Source organism: Athene cunicularia (assembly GCF_003259725.1).
Source record: "Athene cunicularia isolate RWA chromosome 11 unlocalized genomic scaffold, athCun1 chr11_part1, whole genome shotgun sequence".
Classification (NCBI taxonomy): Eukaryota; Metazoa; Chordata; class Aves; order Strigiformes; family Strigidae; genus Athene; species Athene cunicularia.
Window position 1 is genome coordinate 19,075,373 of NW_020799113.1, and position 17,548 is coordinate 19,092,920.

Genomic DNA, 17,548 nt, shown 5'->3' on the forward strand with positions numbered 1-17,548 from the left:
CCACTGTTATGCCTGGTATCGGGGGGGGGGGGGGGGAATCCGTCAGTGCATTCACACTGACGTAGTTCATGTCCTGCCAGTCAGAAAAGGGAAGTTACATAGGAAATCTGGCAGCAGTGAGATCTTACCCCACTTGGGGGTAACAATAATAAGAAAATCAGGCCAGCCTGCAGGTTGCAGAGATGTCATTAGACCATGGCTCACCTGAAACAGAGCCCAAGCAGCTACTTGCCCTGTTTATGCCTAAGGCTAGTGAGCAATAGCAGAGCTTTGCAATTACTTGGTAACCTGAAGTGGAAAAACTCCTAGCAAGAGGCTCAGATTGAAATGCTAGGATGGGGGGAGAAGTGTACACGCACATTCTTTCCAGTAATGAAATGACCAGTGTTATGAGAGCAGTTCCTTGCTCTTTCCACATAAAGGCCTACCTTGGTGAGTAGCACAGGGTGACTAATAATGACGCTTTTCCCTTTTCTCCTAGGTCAGCAGTTGGATTGAGAATGTTGGCAGAAAACGGCTAAAGGAAACAATCAACTTGGATGATTCTTTGGAGATGCTGCTTCAAGCACAAAAGCAGTTCAGGGAGTTTGATCTTGTTGCCAGTGTAAGTGTTGTCCAATGGGCAAAATATATTTTCCAGAGTCTGAGTTGGTGCCTTGTACATGTTCAAAGAAAACTGTGATGCTAAGGTGGCATTGATAAAGGGTTCATCACCAAGGTGTGTGTTGTTCCTTCACACTACTTAGCTTCCCTGCTCTCCTCTTCTGGACAAAGCCACCAGCTCAGCACCTTAGTAAATGGTATTTGCAGTCCTAAGGAAAATAACTAGTGATGGAAGATGGATTTATTTTTTTTTTTTGTTACTCCCTTGATATGCTTGTAACACTGCCTTTTTTTGTATCCTAATTGACCTATGGCCTTGCTGTGTAGGAATTTACAAGCTGCTGTGTGGTTAATATAAATCATAAAAGAGGTTAGGGCTCTAGAATTCTACTGTAAACAAGTATAGCCCTACTCATGTGATTTGAACCTTAAAACCCAGTCTAATTAGCCCTAGCTGTTAATGAGCTTGAAGACTATCTACTATCCGTGTCAGGTCTCTATCCTCATACGCAATTCCATTTTGCTTGCAGGAATATTGCAGAAGGGGGCAGGAAGCACTAAAGAAGATGGATCGATGGGAAGACTTTTCCTCTGTGGATGTACATTCTTACAGGGTAAAGCTGCAGACCTACAGAGATCAACTGGAGGAGTTCTGCACTCAACTGGATGAAAACAGGCACCGAATCTGTGAGACAGTCAGGCTGTATGAATTCTTTGACAAGGTAAGATAAGGCATCTGCTACACAGAGGAGAGCATAAAAAAACCTACTTGGACTCAGTTTGGAGCTTGGTTGTTTATGAAAGATGTGAAACTGTGTGTGTGCACTAAAGGGTCTATGATCTGCAAAAGCCCCCACTTGCTCACATGTCTGCAGTGATTTTTTCAAGTCAGTACGTGGAAGAAGAGGTGAGTGTGTGTTCAAGAAAATGGCCACATCTGTTAAGAACAGAAGTCTTCTGCTGTCTGAGCTGTAGCTTTTAGGCCCCTCTCATGGTCTCAGTGTGCAGAAGGATCATGGTAGTGCTGGCTCCAACAACAAGAGCCAGGAGATTGGATGCTTGGTTCCAGTCTTGACCACCATGCCAGGGTGGGCTGTCTGCATTTTGTTCATGCTGTATCCTTACATGCTGGTAAATTCTGCCTTTTGACACATCAGGAGTAGCACCCTGCTATTCAGCCCTAAATATAGCTCAGCTCCTTTCTTGTGGAGGCCTGTGTGAGGGAACAGAGCACCAGAATGGGATGCTGGGAAGTGTGGCTGAGAGAAGACAGGGAGTGTGTTGGCCCAGGCGTCTGGGAAGCAGAAGAGGATGTGTGTGGGTGACTGTGCTGAGCATCTGGCCTTCTCACCTGTCTGGTTTAATGCACATGCACCCATTTAGCAAACCTGCAGTTGGATTTGGTGTACTTTAATTTCTAAAGTTGCAGATGAATAAACAGTAGGATTTTTTAAGTGCATTTTAAAATACGGCTTTGGCAAGCACAGAAGTCCAGGGAGCCTGTGATCCATTTATTCCACACTTGTACAAACATTGGGTATTGAAGTTCTCAAATTCCAGAAAGAATAGACACTAAAAGTTAAGCTGTACCAGATGTAGGTGCCACTTAGTTTCTGTCTCTAAGCTGCCTTGGCAGCTAGAAGTGCTCAGAGGAGGGGGGAGGAAATTGAGCTAAACATGAAAACATTGAAAAGCATCCTGTATGAGGGAGGAAAGTGGGGAAAGCAGCCCAGAGCTTTGTTGTCAGGACATGTGAGGCTTGAGTTTGATGCTCTGCAGGTCTGCTCTAGCTCATCTATGCAGTTTGCTGTGGGAATGTGTCTTTCCTTTTTTTAGACAAGTGCCTCCTGTGCCATAGGAGAATGGCAAGAACCCATGCTCTGCTCACCCACTGAGCACAGATTTTCAGGGGCTGCTCTGGTCCCTGAACACCCCTTGCCTTCATGAGGGATCCTGGGAAGGATCTGGGGAGGATAGCTTTCTCTTTCTTCTGATAAACTGAGGCACACAAAGGTGCCGTGTCTTGCTCGGCTTATTGTCAATTCTGTGACCAAGCTGGACATTGGCTGGGTGGGTTCATACAGGACCAAAGTTGGAGATCTCTGGAGCACGGACAAGGACTATAGCATGTGATGGCTGCTCCATTCAAGGCATGGAATCTACATTGCAGTATTAGCTCTTGAGCTGCCAGGGTAGTCAGACATGACTCAACAGCAACAGATGTTCTACCACAGCTTCAAAGCCTTTCAAAGCCTGGGCCATTTGTAGGGGTACAAATGTTACACAGACCCCAGTGATGGCCCATTTAGTTTCTTAGAGCATCGTAGCACCACTCATACAGCTTCTTTTGGTGGCTGAAAACTGGGGGATTCAGTCCTTGGCAGCAGTGGCATCATCCCTCTTGGTGGTGCCTTTCATGCTGCACAACCCCAGTGAAAACTGAGTGATAGTGGCACAGTGTATTTGCACACTGCTTTGGTGTGGAGATGTATCTCACTTGGTGAGGGAGGAGGGTTTTGATCTTACTGGTTTCAGTAGAACTGTAAACAATGCTGGTATTGTAAATATAACATGTGTATTGTGAACTGGTGGCCAACTGAAACCAGGGGTGTGGAGGGGACATACATGCTGTAGCTGTAGGATGAGTGCAGAAATCACTGCACAGCATGAAAGTTCTTTCAGTACCTATTATGTTGATCTTGATCTCCAGAATGCTTTCTGCCTTCCCAAAGCAAAGTCAGTGGTGTGATCTGAGAGGTGGAGTGGGAAAGCGAAGATTTTATCTAAACTGATTTCACTGTCTTCTGATGCTGAGCTGCTTTGACCTTCCTGCAGTGACCTTGTCAGTGCCTGCCTAACCCCCTTCTCTCTTCCTTTATAACTGAGAGGATATCAACAGCAGGAGTCTACACTAAACAGTGTCCTTGATTTTTTTTCCTTCTTGTAAAGAGCCTGCAGTGTGCCAGGCCCCAGGATTTGGGGAAAAAGCCTGAGGATGCGTAAGCAATGTACCCTATGGTAATGAGCTGGCAAGCTTAGATCTCTCCAGACATCTCAGCATGTGCCAAGGGAGTGGAGCACCCACCACGAGGATCATGGTACCCATCCCTCATGCACCTCGTCACCTGCTAGGAGTGGGAGGCTCAGTTCTGCTAGCCATTCTTCTGCGTGGGGTGGGCAAGTGTTTAATAGGGTGCTGCCTGTGACTGCTGGACAGGCCATGGGACAGAACGGCACAACCCCGTATGGTCCGCCAAGGCGCTGTACTGTGTTTTTCACTGCTTGGCAGTTCCTGATGGCCTGTCAGAGCTCCCTGGGATGAGGCAGGCTTAGCTGGGCCAGACCACATGGAGCTTGCACATGGGCTGGCAGGGTTCTCTCCCCAAAGCCATGACTGGTGCCAAGCTGGATGTTTCCATTTGTCCTTGCTTACTTTGCGGCAGGAGCTCTTGGTGCCTGACAAGGGCTGGATGATGGCTGGGCTGGAGCAGGAGGAGTGGTGAAGGAAGCTGCCTTTCCCATCTCTGATTGCAGGCGAAGGATTGTTTTTCAGTACCACAGACTCAGTGTGGGCATACTCAAGGACCTGCCATCTTTCTGTGGTTTCAAGCCTGGTCTGGCCACTGTCCCTTGTTTACTCAATTCCATGACTGTGTGGGGATCTGGCACTACACAGTTCTTAGGGGGAGAACTGGGAAGCTGAGCAAGCAAGGGTGTGTATGTTCTACCAAAATCACTGATGTCTGCTTTGTTCTGGGTTGCCTGCAAGGGCGGCCCCCAGTACCCTGCTTCCCAACTGCCTCTCCTGGCTTTACAGTAACACCATCGTTAGCAGGAAGATCTAGAGCAAGTCTCCCTCTCCTTGCTTACTGTGTTAGCCTACACACTTTCCCCTTTCTCAGGCTTCCTTTGGGTGAAATTATTTCCCAGGTGACTCTTACATCTCAGGTCTCTGCATGCTCTTGGCTCATAAGCAAAGTGCCCAGCTGCCTGGACCGTGGGCTTGAAGTGGCCCATGTGGGAGCTGTGTGCTCTGCCAGCACTGCAGCTACCTAACTTGCAGTGGCATGTCTAATGAACTGAAGCACACAGCAAAGTCTCTGCCAGCCCCGGGACGATAACCAGTCCTGCAGAAGGTCGGTAGCAAAGGCACACGATACTTGCTGGCAAAAGTCACTCTGGAGGAAAGCACTGGCCCAACCAGAAAGGGCAAAATCCCTTCACACCAACTGAGCACCTTCGTACCCTGCAGCATGTGGCACTCAGAGCCTGGCAGTGGAACTGCCTTTATCATTACAGGAGGGCTTGAGGCAGCCCCAGGGGCTTTTTTCTACTTGTTGGGATGTTGGTGCTCAGGGAAAGTATGGGCATTGCTCTGCTGTGGCCTGGGAGCCTGGTGCAGCTTGGGGCTTTGCCTTGCATTTCCTTTCTGAGAGAAGTCATTTAGAGGCCTGGTGCTCAGGGTTATTGGTGTGAGGACGCTTGAGAAATAGTAGTGTTTCTCGTTGGGATTTCTTGGGGCTCCATGAGCTGTTTCTTCAGGTGTGTTCGCTGTCTGCCAACCCTTGGATCCCTTCCCTCAGTAGCGATCTCCAGCTGTCCCTGGTTTTTCTGCTGCATACAATTTGCTGCTGCTTCCAAGCTCTGTTTGGAGTGGGTAGAGCGCTGCCCAACCCCTCTCCATCTGTGTTGACATCTCTTGTGGTGTGGGTTACCTGCGCTCACGTGTGGATCTGCCCCCACAGCGGGTTCTCCTCTGCACTCCTCCTCCTCTGGCTCTTCTCCTCAGCCACTTTGTTCTTTGTGGCTTAGAAAACAAAGCCTTTGGCAAGTGAAGGAGGTGCCTGCCCTTCCTGGGGGAGGGCCAGCTGGCCTGCATTTGATTATGGCAGCGCCTCCTCATCCCTTCCCATTGTCCTTGCTGCTGTAGGAATGCCAGCCTTTTTGCGCTCCATCGTGTGAACAAGTGTTGCTGCCTCTGGGGCCCAAAGAGGGGCTGGGGCCCTTCTTCCCATCCCTCCAGGCCCCCCTGGCAGAACCTCTCTGCACATCTCCATGCACCTTCCCTCCGAGTCTCTTACACCCCCTCCTGACTCCGGCAGCAGACGAACACAGCAAACACTCTTGTAAGTACCAAGTGTGTGGCTCCCCGGCTGACGTGTGAGTTGTAGTGAGATTGTTTGGAAACAATGTAGAGAAGGCTTTTCACTCGGTTGCATGTGCGCGTCTGTATGCATCCAGCATGAATCAGAGTGCTTTGTGTATGTCTTTTGTGTGCTCGGACAGAGCCCTGTGGGCTCTGTGTATCTTTGCATGGTCGCTCCGAATGGAACGCCAGGGTTGTGCTGTCTGTAGTACAGCAGTGCCTGGCCCATCTTTCTCTTTATTAGAGGTTATTGCATGATCATTTCAGTGGGCATAATTTAACTGCAGCTAGAAGAAACCCATGCTGGGATTACATGCCTCCAGCCTAGCTGGATGTACACACGGGGCAGGTGGTACCTTTCGATCTTCGTGGACTTCTGTTAGAGGTTGGGACAGCGCAAGAGGGAGGGGGCTGCTCTCCTCGACTGCTCCAAAGTTTGCTGGGCTCCTGTCCTGTGAGCGACTGAGACCTGCTGGCGCCGTGTTCCTAGCTTCAAGAGAGAGAGAGCTGATCTCAGATGTGACATCAGAAATCCAGAGAATGAGAGATCAGCTGACTTTCAAAGGCATTATTACTTCTCACTTTTCCCCAAAAGATTCAGAACAGTGATCTGCTGATATCTTGTTTTCTGCCATGCTTGGTTTCTGATGATGTACCAGATAAAATGTCACAGATGATGGTTTTGAGGGGGGAAAAAAAATAATCGAGTCCCCTTCAGACAGTAAATTATAGATGTTTCTTTTTACTTAGCCTTTGATGAGGAAGGATGGGTTTGTGAATGCTGGTCTGTGGGATGCTGGAAAGAATCCTGGTGGCTGCGACCTAAAAGTGTGACTTTTCTATTGCAGGCTGTTTGGCGCAGTTTGAGAGTTAATTTTACTGAAAGGGTGTTACAGTTCCCTGCTCTGGGAGTGTGCTTGGAGGAGAAGTGGGGAGCACAATTTAGCACCAAAGTGGAAAAAGAGGCATTTGATGTGTCATTCCTGTAGCATAGTTGTTATGGACATACCGGCAGGTTGCTGTGCCACGATGCTTGTCTCTTACTAGTAGTCCTGCACAGGTCACAACGTGACTTTGGCCCCCAGCACCTCTGAGCAAATGAGGTTTGTGCCATGGTTTGTAATGAAGTTTCTGGGAGAGGCTTAACGTGCACTCTTCTCTCTACCTCTGTGCAGAGATTGGCTTTACTTTTCTGGGGACTTGCTGCATGAAATTCCTAAATGACAGCTTTCATCTGGTTACTGGCGCAGGTACTGAAAATGGTGAAGGAAGAACCAAGTAGCACAACAGAGGAATATCTACTGTGCCTTCCTGATGCTGTGAAGCTGTTCTAGGGGAAGCCTCTGTTGTCTGGTAGCAGCATTCTTGCAGCAGCTGTCTCATCTCCCTTTCTCTTTTCTCTCTCTCCTTCCTCAGTTATGCTTGTAAAGTCGTGCCCCTAGACAGACATCTAGTCTGATTTGTTCTTCTGTTTCAGGGGTGTCCCTTTTCATGTGCAGCCTGAAGTGGTTGGGGGAATGAGCCTCGAGGTTAGAAAATCGATCCTCTGGCAGAGTTCATGCAAGGTTAATGCATGAAATCTCACCCTTCTTCCCGACTTGCAAGGTTAATAAGCCTCTAATGTTTACTTTCCCATCAAAGCGTATTTGTGTATCAGAAATTTGTGTATCAGAAAGTTTCTGCTTTGCCTTGGAGTTTGAGATAGCCCACTTTGCACAAACAAGAAGTCCTGAACATTAAATCTGATCTGCTACAGCTCCCCTGTATTTTTCCGTCTTGCAAAATTAGTGATTTGGAAACTGTTCAGTCTTACAGATTCTCTGGTAATTCACTGCTAGATCTACTGGTGCCCGGCCTATTTTCTCCTGTGTTTCATCAATTACTTTATTGCTAAATTGGCTTCGCAGCCGGCACCCCTAGCTCCCACAAGCTTGTGTGGCAGTAGATGAACTGCTGCTTAAATGCTAGTTAGCACCAGCACTGGGTGTTCCTTTCAGGTTACACAACACTGGTGTGCATAAGTCTGTCCCTCTGTTACAGGAAGCAGTGAATTAATTAGGTTTTTTCATGTGCTAAATCCAAGCACAATTCACAGTTGGTGGTGAGGGGTTCTTGGGTTCAGATGTTTTTGAGCACCTGTCCCAGCGCCTCAGGCTCTGCTGTAGTGCTGTATGAGGTGTGTGATGTGTCTATGGCATATGCAATGGGGGGAGAAGCCTTGATCTGTCTGGGGTGGTCCCCCCTCCTGCTGTGCTGGATGAATCCTCCCCTTCACTGGAGGGCACAAAAGGAAGAAGAGGCTGGGGGAGCCAGCCAGTGTGTAGCATCTTTTGGAAGGCTACTCACCCCACAACTGCCTTCCCTGATCCCAGGAGTGCCAATGTGTTCTGCCAGTGCTGTCTGTGTAGGGCGTCAGTGCTTGACATGCTGAAAGCACCTTCTGCCTTCATCCTTGATCACCAGAGCACCTCTGTGTAAATATTCCTCAGTGTCCTTGGCTGCCTGTGAGCACAAACTGATGGTTGCCTGAAAGTCTGGGGCTCCCCTTCTCCAGGTCAGATGGGATGAAATCTGCAGGATCACGACACCAGTAGCCAGTTAGTAATGGCAGGGAAGCAGCATTTCCTCCCAGCAGATTTAGGGTTTTCCCAGCTCATGTTGCAGCTGAGCTGCAAGGAGAGCACATTACACTTCATAGAATTGTAGAACACCAGGTTGGAAGGGACCTCAAGGATCTGTCTTTCTTGGCAAGACCATTGTCTAGACAAAATGGCCCAGCACCCTGTGCAGATGAATCTTAAAAGTGTCCAATGCTGGGGGAATCCACCACTTCCGTGGGGAGATTATTCCAGTGGCTGATTATTCTCATTGTGAAACATTTTCTTCTTGTGTCCCAGTTACTCCCAAAGAGTAACTTGTGCCCATTCCACATCATCCTGTGACTCCTTGTAAATAGGGAGTCTCCATCTTTACAGCCACACTTTAAATAGTAGAACGTGGTGATAAGGTCTGCCCTAAGCCTTTTCTTCTTAAGACTGACCAAACCCAACTCTCTCAGCCTTACCTCATACAGCTACCCAGTCCTTTGATCACCTTTGTGACTCTCCTCTGGATCCTTTCTAGCCTTCCACATCTTTTTTGTACAGCAGGGACCAAAACTGAACACAGTATTCCAGGTGTGGCCTGACAAGCACTGAGTAGAGTGTGATGATGACTTCTCATCTCATGATACCTCATCTGCTGATACCCTTTTGATGCAGCCCAGCATCCTGTTGCCTTTCTCTGCCGCTACAGCACCTTGTTCACTCATGTCCACCAGGACCCCCAGGTTCTTTTCCACAGAGCCAGCCAGGTAGGTCCCAGCCTGTGCTGCACTCCTGGATTATGTTTTCCCAGGTGCAAGAACTTTTTTCTTGTTGAACTTCATAAGGTTCTTGTTAGCCTGCAGGGTGGCTCTCCCTTCTGAAGTGTCCACTTCCTCACTCTGGTATCATCAGCAAACTTCATCAGGGTACACTTGATCCCATCATCCAGATCACTTATGAAGATATTAAACAGCGTTGGGCCCAATAGCGATCTCTGAGGGACCCCACGTGTGACAGGTTGCCAGTTTGAAATAGAGTTATTTACCACCATGCTCTGGTTGCAGCCTGTCAGCCAGTTCCCCACACTTGAGGCGTAAGATTTGATACTAGCAGAGATCTTTCCTCACTTGACCCCAGCCTTGTTCATGTGTGCAAAATGAGTTTGGGTGCTTCTTGTCACCCTGATCTTGGGACGGGAGCTGCACAGGGTGACAGATTTTCTGGATGTTTGTGTGCTGGCATCCATCTGGATGCTCGGATCCTCCTCGGAGGCTGGAATTCCCTTTAGTCACGGGAGTTAAATAGATCTGTTCAAGCAATCTGGACATGAAGCTTCCCTCAGTGTACAGATGGGGCTGAAGCTCACAATGGCTCCCATCTGCATATCAAAGCCCTGGACATATGGACAGGGTTCTCCCAAGTACCCGCTGCCTCTGATCAGGCTCCTTTAGCTGCTCCACGGGAGCTTGCATCCTCTGTGTACATCTTATCGTGCTCTTAAACCAGGGAGCTATTTCTAGCATTGTCAGCTACCCTGAAGAAGGGAGACCCAAAAGATGTGCTGGGTGTCTGGGTTTGGTTTCAGTTCCACATCTCCCAAGGCACAAGCACCTGCAGTGCAGAGAGATCCCAGCACATCACTGAATAATTAATTGGTGTTTGGCTCAGTTTGTCACAGGTGAAAGGATGCGAATTGAAAACTGTAGAGAAAGCATCGAGGCTTCCCCATCCAGGCCCGAGGGCATACTGGAGGTTTTGCAATCAGCTGGGCACGGAGGACGTCATTAGAAGGGAGCCAGCTTGGAGCAGACAGTAGACACCTACCACAGTCCATTCTGTCCTCACTGGCCTGTGGTGTACTATTACAGCAGGGTATTTGTACAGCATAATCATGTGGCTGTCAGGACAGATGTAAAAGCAAAGCATGCAAAAAAACCTCTGGAGGTGACATTAGTCTCTGAACAGAGTGATTTGTTGCTGTTGTGCAGGTTGCCAGCTATGGTGACTCACGCATCTTGCTGTGGCTTGGTCTTGAATCTGGCTGGTAACGTGAGGCTCTTGGTGCTCTGCAGAGGGAGGAGTGCTCCCCTTAACTGAAAGAAGCCTGAGAATGTGCTGCCCTTTTCCTCCTCCTCTAGGCAGTGGTTGTACATCCACAAATACATGCTCACTCCTTCATGTCTTCTGCTTTCTCAACCGTCAGCGAGTTACATTCAACGTGTGTAACTGATTTCACGTCAGTCTTCAGATGGTTTCATGACTCTGTGGTGACTGATGTAGGCTGTAGACAAATGAAGGACCAGCCACCAGGTTCCAGTGTTAGGGGCAGACAGAGAGAAGGACAGTGGCCAAAGGAGACTTTAGCATTTGTAACCAGTGAAGCATCAGAAGGGAGAGCAGGTAACACTCACCAAGACAGTGAAACAGCATCTGTTCTTTTTCTGGTGGTAAGGGATTGCGAGCAGAATTTCACTGACAGAAAAGCTTTGCTGTGGTTGCACAAAACTGCTGAAAAAATGGGCAGCGCCTCAGACATTAAGAGGGTGGCTTGCAGCAAAGGCAAACATTAAAATTTCTGTTTTTACTGGGAGCAGACTCAGCCCCTAGTCTTTTGGACTCAGGAGCTTTTAAATGTTGAGAAAATACCCTTAGTGAGACAGAAAAATAGGGAGAAAAATCACTGCAGAATCTACCCAAGGGTGCCAGGTCATGAGGGACTGTGGAGCAGAAAGGAAAAACTGAGGGAAAACTGCACATTGTCAGCTGTTGGGAGGTTTTCTGCACCTGCAGAGCAGTGGAAGCTGTGGGAAGTGCAAATCTCTGACACTTGCTGCCCAGCTTCCTAGGGAGTCACTTTATACGTGCATACACATATAAATATATATGCATACGTGTGTGTCTGTATATAGATATTTAGTGAAACTGGCACAGGCTGCTCCACGGAAGTTCTGAATTGTACTGAAGCAGGGGTTATTGTAGCATGTTGTGATTCATTAGTTGAGTCAGCCTGTCCCTAATGGAGCTACCCTAGGTGTTGCCTGGCAGTTGCAGCAGTTAGGGAAAAGAAGGGCAAGCACGCGTCCTGCACGCCAGCTCCAGCACAACAAGCCACATTTGCCCTTTGGGTCCTCGTGCTGTCGTCAAGAGAGCAGAAATCATGTGCAATCCTATTTTATCTAGTTATATTCTCCTGTAATTAGACTCTCCTGGACTTGTCAAGCCTGGCTGCCTAGAGGGGAAACGCAGGGAGTTTTGAGCTCTCTTCGTGTTTACCCAGAGTGCTGCTGCGAAAGGATTTCCAAGCATGTTGGTCTAACGAGCACCCTTTGATGGTGCTTGGGCTGTGGTGTGCCGAAACCAACCTTGACCAGTGTTGTTTCCCTGACCCCTTGTTCTGTTTTCCAGCCCAGCTGTGGGCATCTATTTGTTCTCCTTTTGTATGCTTAAATCCAAGGAGTTTGTAGTCTGTGCTTGTCTCTCATCCTTTGCTCTCTCACAGTGTTTGTGCAGCATCTGGCACTTGTAACAGGCGGAAACGCAAATACAGGATTTAAAGTTTGTTTTCCTTAGCAGCTAGTTTTAGGCGAGCTGGTGATTTTAGTGGTCTCGCCTCCCTTGGAGAGAGGAGGGGAGGCACTGTGAGCTACACAGCAACTCAGAAATGGTTTAGCTTTTTATTTCAAGAGGGTGAGTCCTTTTCTCGGTGTTTAAAGCTGAGCTTTTACCAGCTACATCCCATGTAGGACACAGTTTTGATTAGTTTGTTTTTTGTTGCTAATGAATCCCAGGCAGAGCTTCAAATGCAGTTTGGAAAAGTCAAATACTATGGGAAGAGAGGTTACAGCGATCCTCTGCATATAGAGGAGATTACTTCTACGTGTTAGCTTTGCTGAAATGCTTGTGCTCTGAAATTACATGGTTTCTTGTACTTCCAAGTGTAGCTGCCTGCTTACAGAGCCACAAATCTTGCTAGAAGTGAGCAAGGGGCTTCGGCTTTCAGAGATGTGAAAAAAACATTGCAGTGTCTATGAGGGATCACTTGTTTCTACAAAGCTCTTGTTGGGTGATGGCTGGCTTTAAATTTTGCTTGAACCTGGGGTTGCTTGGGATCTTTTCTCTCCCTGTTTTTTGCACTGTGAAAGAAAGAGGATCTGGCTTGTGCCCAGTCGACATATTCTCCGCACACTTCAGTAGTTCTCGTGTGAAGCGTGGCCCCTTCCCCCTCCGCCTTGTCTCTGGTTACCAGGGCTCCTCAATCTGGTATTTAGGCTAGCAGCGTTTACTTGTGAATAGCCAGGGCTGAGATGATGCACTGAAGCAGTGGCCCTGCCTCAGTCCAGCCATAGGGGATGGTGACGTACAGCACTGAGCTGGGCGCAGCCGGGATATGGACCCCCTCTGTACAGATGGGAAGGTAGGATGAGGTCTGTTTTTATCTGGTTAATCAACTTGTCAAGGTCATGAAGTCTTGCTCCTTCCCTGTTTCGAGACTTCATGGGTGCTATTAGTATTGGTGGGTGGGAGTCTGAGGAAAGCACAAAACGGATCCAAGCGAGTGGTGAGCTTTCTGCTATAGGTGAGCACTTTCTGCTACTTGGCCTCTGAGTAAGCAGAGAAACAGGCTTGTCGTAGTTTGCCAGCTGACAGCTCTTGTATGACAGTAAGGTTTTAGCCTGTATAATTTTGCTTTCAATGAAATTTTGATGTAAAATGACTTTTTAACTGTGGTCTTTCTGAACTGTCAGCATACAAGGCAGTCCCTGGCCTGCTAATGCTGTGTGTGCAGCAGCCTGTGACAAGGGACACATCAGTGCTGTGCGCAGGAGTCAGTTCTCAAAGCGGCCTAAAGCCATGTTGGACTTCAAAGGGAATAAGCCCAAATGAGCATCTGTAATGAGGAGAACACCTCGGAGCAGGCACTTTCATACAGGAAAGCAGCATTTACTTTGGACTTGTGTTAACTGCACTGTCACTCTTAACTCTTGTGCTGTGACTGGTGTCTCAACTCTGCAGGGTTCAGTGCAAAGACCTTGGGCTGCTGGCAGAGCAGGGCAGCTGCAGGAGTCAGTGCCTACGTGTCACCATTTACAGCTGTTGGGAAATGCTTGGCTCAATTCAGTGATACCTGTGATGCTTTGTCCTTTTCTGGCTGTATCAGTTCTGTCTGCTTTGCTGCAAGCCAACCTTATCTTTCTCTCCAAACTCATGGCTGAAGTTAAGGGCACTTAGAGCGAACACAGTGAGGAGAGGAGGTCTTGTTAAGTGGGGAATTTGTGCAGTTGTTTCTTGCCACAAAAGACCTGCAGTTAGTTGTGTCTCATTAACAAACAGCAGAGCACAGCTTGCATACAGGAGCAGCACAAAAGCTCAATCAGGGCTTGTTGGATTATGTCAGTTTCTTTTTCGTTGGCAATGTTCCCAGCTGTTGTGTGCTTATTCCTCTCTGCTGTAGAAAACAAGAGAGTGAGGTACTTGCAATCCTGGGACATCTCCACATAAGGATGGGGGACTTGATCTATCTTGTTGTCCTGCTTCAGTCATCATACCCACAGCTGTACTGCATCCCTGCCTGTATTGTTGCTCCCACTAGCATCAGTCTTGGCTTTTCATCACCCCCAACTCAGCTCCCCTGCTCAGGCACTTTGAGTTCAGAAGGAAACTTCACAGCAGAGTTAGTCACCCACCTAGGTGCATTTTTCTTCTGCAGAAAGTTGGAGGGTTTGTAATCTGCCTACTCCACCTGCCTCTGCCTATTCAGACACCCAGTTCCCTGTGACAAGAAAAATGCAGTTATATTCATCATCTCCCTGCAAGAAGAGACAAAAGAGAATGTTTGGACAAAGCCAGGCCCCCTTGAAATTGCCCTTCTTGTCATATGTCTGCAGATGAACAGTGTCTGTCTCCTGTCTTGCCTACCCAGAAAGTGTCTTAAAGATCACTGGACCTTGAGTGTGAGAGGAATCTGGTGGGTTTGTGATAGGTTTGGGCTGTGGAGGTGTAGTATCTGAGTGGTGGCTCAGGTGAGAATTGGGGACGACTGGAAAGTTTTCTGTGCAGTGCTGGCAATGTGCCCTGAGCCAGGGCCAAGAAGTTTCTCTTGGCCTGTATTTGCAGATGGCACTTCAGTGGTGCCAAAACCAAGATACTCCAGGAGCTTCTGTCCTCGATGAACTGCAAGCCTTGCCCATGATGAAATGAGCAGGGACCAACACAGGCTTGAGGGTTGCGCCGTGCTCTAGTGAAGTCCCTAGCTCTTCCTTAGGGCACAGCAGGTCCCCAAGAGCCCCCTGGGCAGGCTGGCAGGACCAACCTGTTGCTGACTCCTTGTGGAGCTGCTGGATAGGTCAGCCCTGTGTGTGCAGGAAGCATACATCTTTAATCCTGTAATTGAGTTTCAGTAACGACTTGACTGTAAAGATCAAAAGCTCAGGTACAGGCTCCTTCCTGCCTGGTTGCAGACGTGGTTGGGAAGATTCAGCTTCCCTGTGCACAGGTGCCACCTCTTATATATGAGCAACTCTTGCAGCTTTGCTGAGAAGCTTTAAGGCTCCCCAAAAGACCCACAGCTGGAGAGCAGTATCCTGGCTTGGCTGAGTGTGGTTTGTAACCTTACCAGGATGCAGATGATGACATTATCCCTGCCTGCATGAGGGTGTTCCCTCCTGGGTGCCAGGGCACACTTGGTCCCTGCAGAGGGCTGCCATTTCATGTGCTAAAAGGGGCAGTTGAAGCGGATGATGTGACTGGAGAAAGCCTTGGTGGCCACTTAGCTTGTTACCAAGCAAGCTGCAGGGTGTGGAGGGCTGCTCCCATTGTGTAGGGAACAAAGCTAAGCTATTCACTGGCCTGCGACAGGCACTGGGGATGGAAGAGATGCCATTGAGATTTAGAGTAATTTCTGCACAGCCCTCACCAAGAACAGAGACAGATACCATATGAAGATGAGAGGTGGCGGGCTGCCTCCCTGTGTGGTTTACAGCACTGATTCCTCCTTGCTGCGGCTTCATGCAGATCCGCAGTGTTTCCTAGAAATAAAAGAAGCCTCTTTTCTCTCTATCTCCCATCTGTACAAGGAAGTGAGGTCCCCAGCCTCAGAGAAGACCTTCACAGGGTGGCCGCCTTCTCGCCTGGCTGCTGTAAAGGCCAGAGTGGCCTGCTGGCTGTGCCTCTCCTCCTCATTGCTCTCAGAACCCTCTTTCAGAGCTCAGTTTTTCCTAGCAGTTAATGGAAAGGGAGCGAGCATGCAGCCTTCGGTCAGGATCCCCCATTGACCTTTGCAACAAGAGAGGTGAGACATGCCCTTCACCCACGCTGACAACCAGCCCTTGCTCAGGGCAGAGCTGGAAGGGGCTGGTGTTGGTTTGCGTACAGCTGGAGGGAGCAGCTCAAAAAAACACAGTAAAATAGGCCATCTGTCACTGCCGTGTGGATCTGCTGGGCTCCACTGCACTCAGCGTTCCACCTCGCCTTGATGTGCTTCTGCCTCCAGGGAATAAAAGACCATCCACATCACTGATAAATGCAGATTCTCACCAGTGTCTGGCATGTCCTCTGCCTCTGCATGCCCCTCCTGGCCCCCAGCAGTGGGCAAGTCTAGAGCATAAAGTCTGGATCAAGAGAGAGGCAGGTCAGGGGCCTGTTGCTGTGCTAGGCAGGGTGATGGGAGGAGAGGGGACTGCTGCTCTTGCGATTGTCCTTTGCTGTGGTTGCATGGGGCTGTTTGAGAACCCTTTTCCCCGGGCAGCTGCTGGTATTCTGAAGTGCCTCCTTGCTCTGCATGAGTGATGGCACTGGCTGCACGCATGCCATGCAGCTGCAGCTCAAAACAGCAATGTGGATGGCTGTGGGAGCTCCTGTGGAATCTGTCCCTGGAGAGACTGCTCAGTCTGCAGGCTATCACTCGTGTGCTGGCATTCGGCTCTTTGTACAAACAGCAGCACTTGGCTGTCGGAGCTGTCCCCATCCAGGAGCTGGGCAGCATGGCAGCAAAGCCCCTCCTGCCCTGGCCAACCTTTGTCACCAGCAGAGTGAGCTGGCACCTGATTTGTTTGACCACCACGTCTCTCATGGGGATGCAGTGTCTGCTCCATGTCTGCATAAAGGTTGGGGGGATTTTCTTGGTGTCTTAAGGCTCTATTCTGCATAAAAATAAGTACTTTAAGCTCTCTGAGTGAAGTCTGTTGAAGTAAAGGCTGTTCAGCAGGTGGGAAATGATCTAAGGCTCGTCACTTTGTCTCTGACACTAAGCATGTGTGTTGCATCTCTGCAGAAACACAGCAGGTACGCAGAGCCTGACAGATCAAGTGTTAGAGATGGTCTGGCTCACTTCAAGGGCAGCTTGTGATGTTTCCACACATCCATGGGTCTTGGGCAGTTGGTAGAAGGTGCCAGGCAGGCCTGTCCTGGATGTTTTCCCTGCTTTGTGCATCTGATTTTAACAAATAAGTCTATTTTCACTGATGAGCAGTAATGTTCCCTGGCCAGGCCTATAGCAGCTGGTCACATCTTCCTGCTTTATAGAGAAAGTAGTGGCTTATGAGCCTGAGTAATTCAGGTGTTTGCCTTTCCTCTCATTCTTATCAATGGCAGGTCTTAGTGCACAGTGCTTCATTAGCCCCTTTCCTGCCCTGGTGGTAAGGCACTCTTACCTTGCATCCGTCACACTGGACCATATTTTGTCCCACTCCTCTTCTTGACTGATACGCCAGAGCTGTTTTAGCAAGGCCAGCGTATGCACCACTGCTAGAGTTAAGCCCCATGAAACTGCTTCCAGCATTCCTGGAGTATTAGAAATAAACTGCTGAGCTCAGTATTCTACTAACCAGCACAAGCATGTAGTGCCCTAGCAAGTAGGGCCAGGCAGTGCACAGCACACTGCGCAGGTGCCAGCGGTCACGGAAGATGCACAAGCTGTAGCTGGACTTGCATGGGCTCAGATTCCTACTTGCTGCAAGGATATGTCAGAGCACTTGGGGGTGATCACAGAGCCCAGCTCCGATTGAGCTCCAGGCCACTTTGTGCTGTCATCTCTGGGGAAATGGCATGGGGAGCAGCAGTCCCATTCCCTGCAGCTTGGTGATGCCTCCTTGACCTCATCCTGCATGGTAGTGGTGAGAATGGTTGAGAAAAGGAGGAGGGCGAGTTCCAGGCTACATATAGAGCAGGGTCATGCTGAGGTGTGAATTCCTGCAGGTTTGGCAGCAGCTTCCCCTGG

The 17,548-nt window shown here is 49.0% G+C and overlaps 1 protein-coding gene across 6 annotated transcripts in view; it reads left to right on the forward strand.

Moving 5' to 3' along the window:
* The window catches only part of PLEKHG4 (pleckstrin homology and RhoGEF domain containing G4), a 92,044-nt gene that overhangs the window by 64,608 nt on the left and 9,888 nt on the right, over window positions 1-17,548 (forward strand). For all 6 annotated transcript variants that reach the window (XR_003399206.1, XM_026856675.1, XM_026856677.1 and 3 more), the window contains exons 12-13: window positions 482-604; window positions 1,134-1,325. Coding sequence is in view for 5 of the 6 variants with exons in the window: in XM_026856675.1 (XP_026712476.1) it covers window positions 482-604; window positions 1,134-1,325 (315 nt within the window). In the remaining variant the exon portion in view is untranslated. The remainder of the gene's footprint in view (window positions 1-481; window positions 605-1,133; window positions 1,326-17,548) is intronic.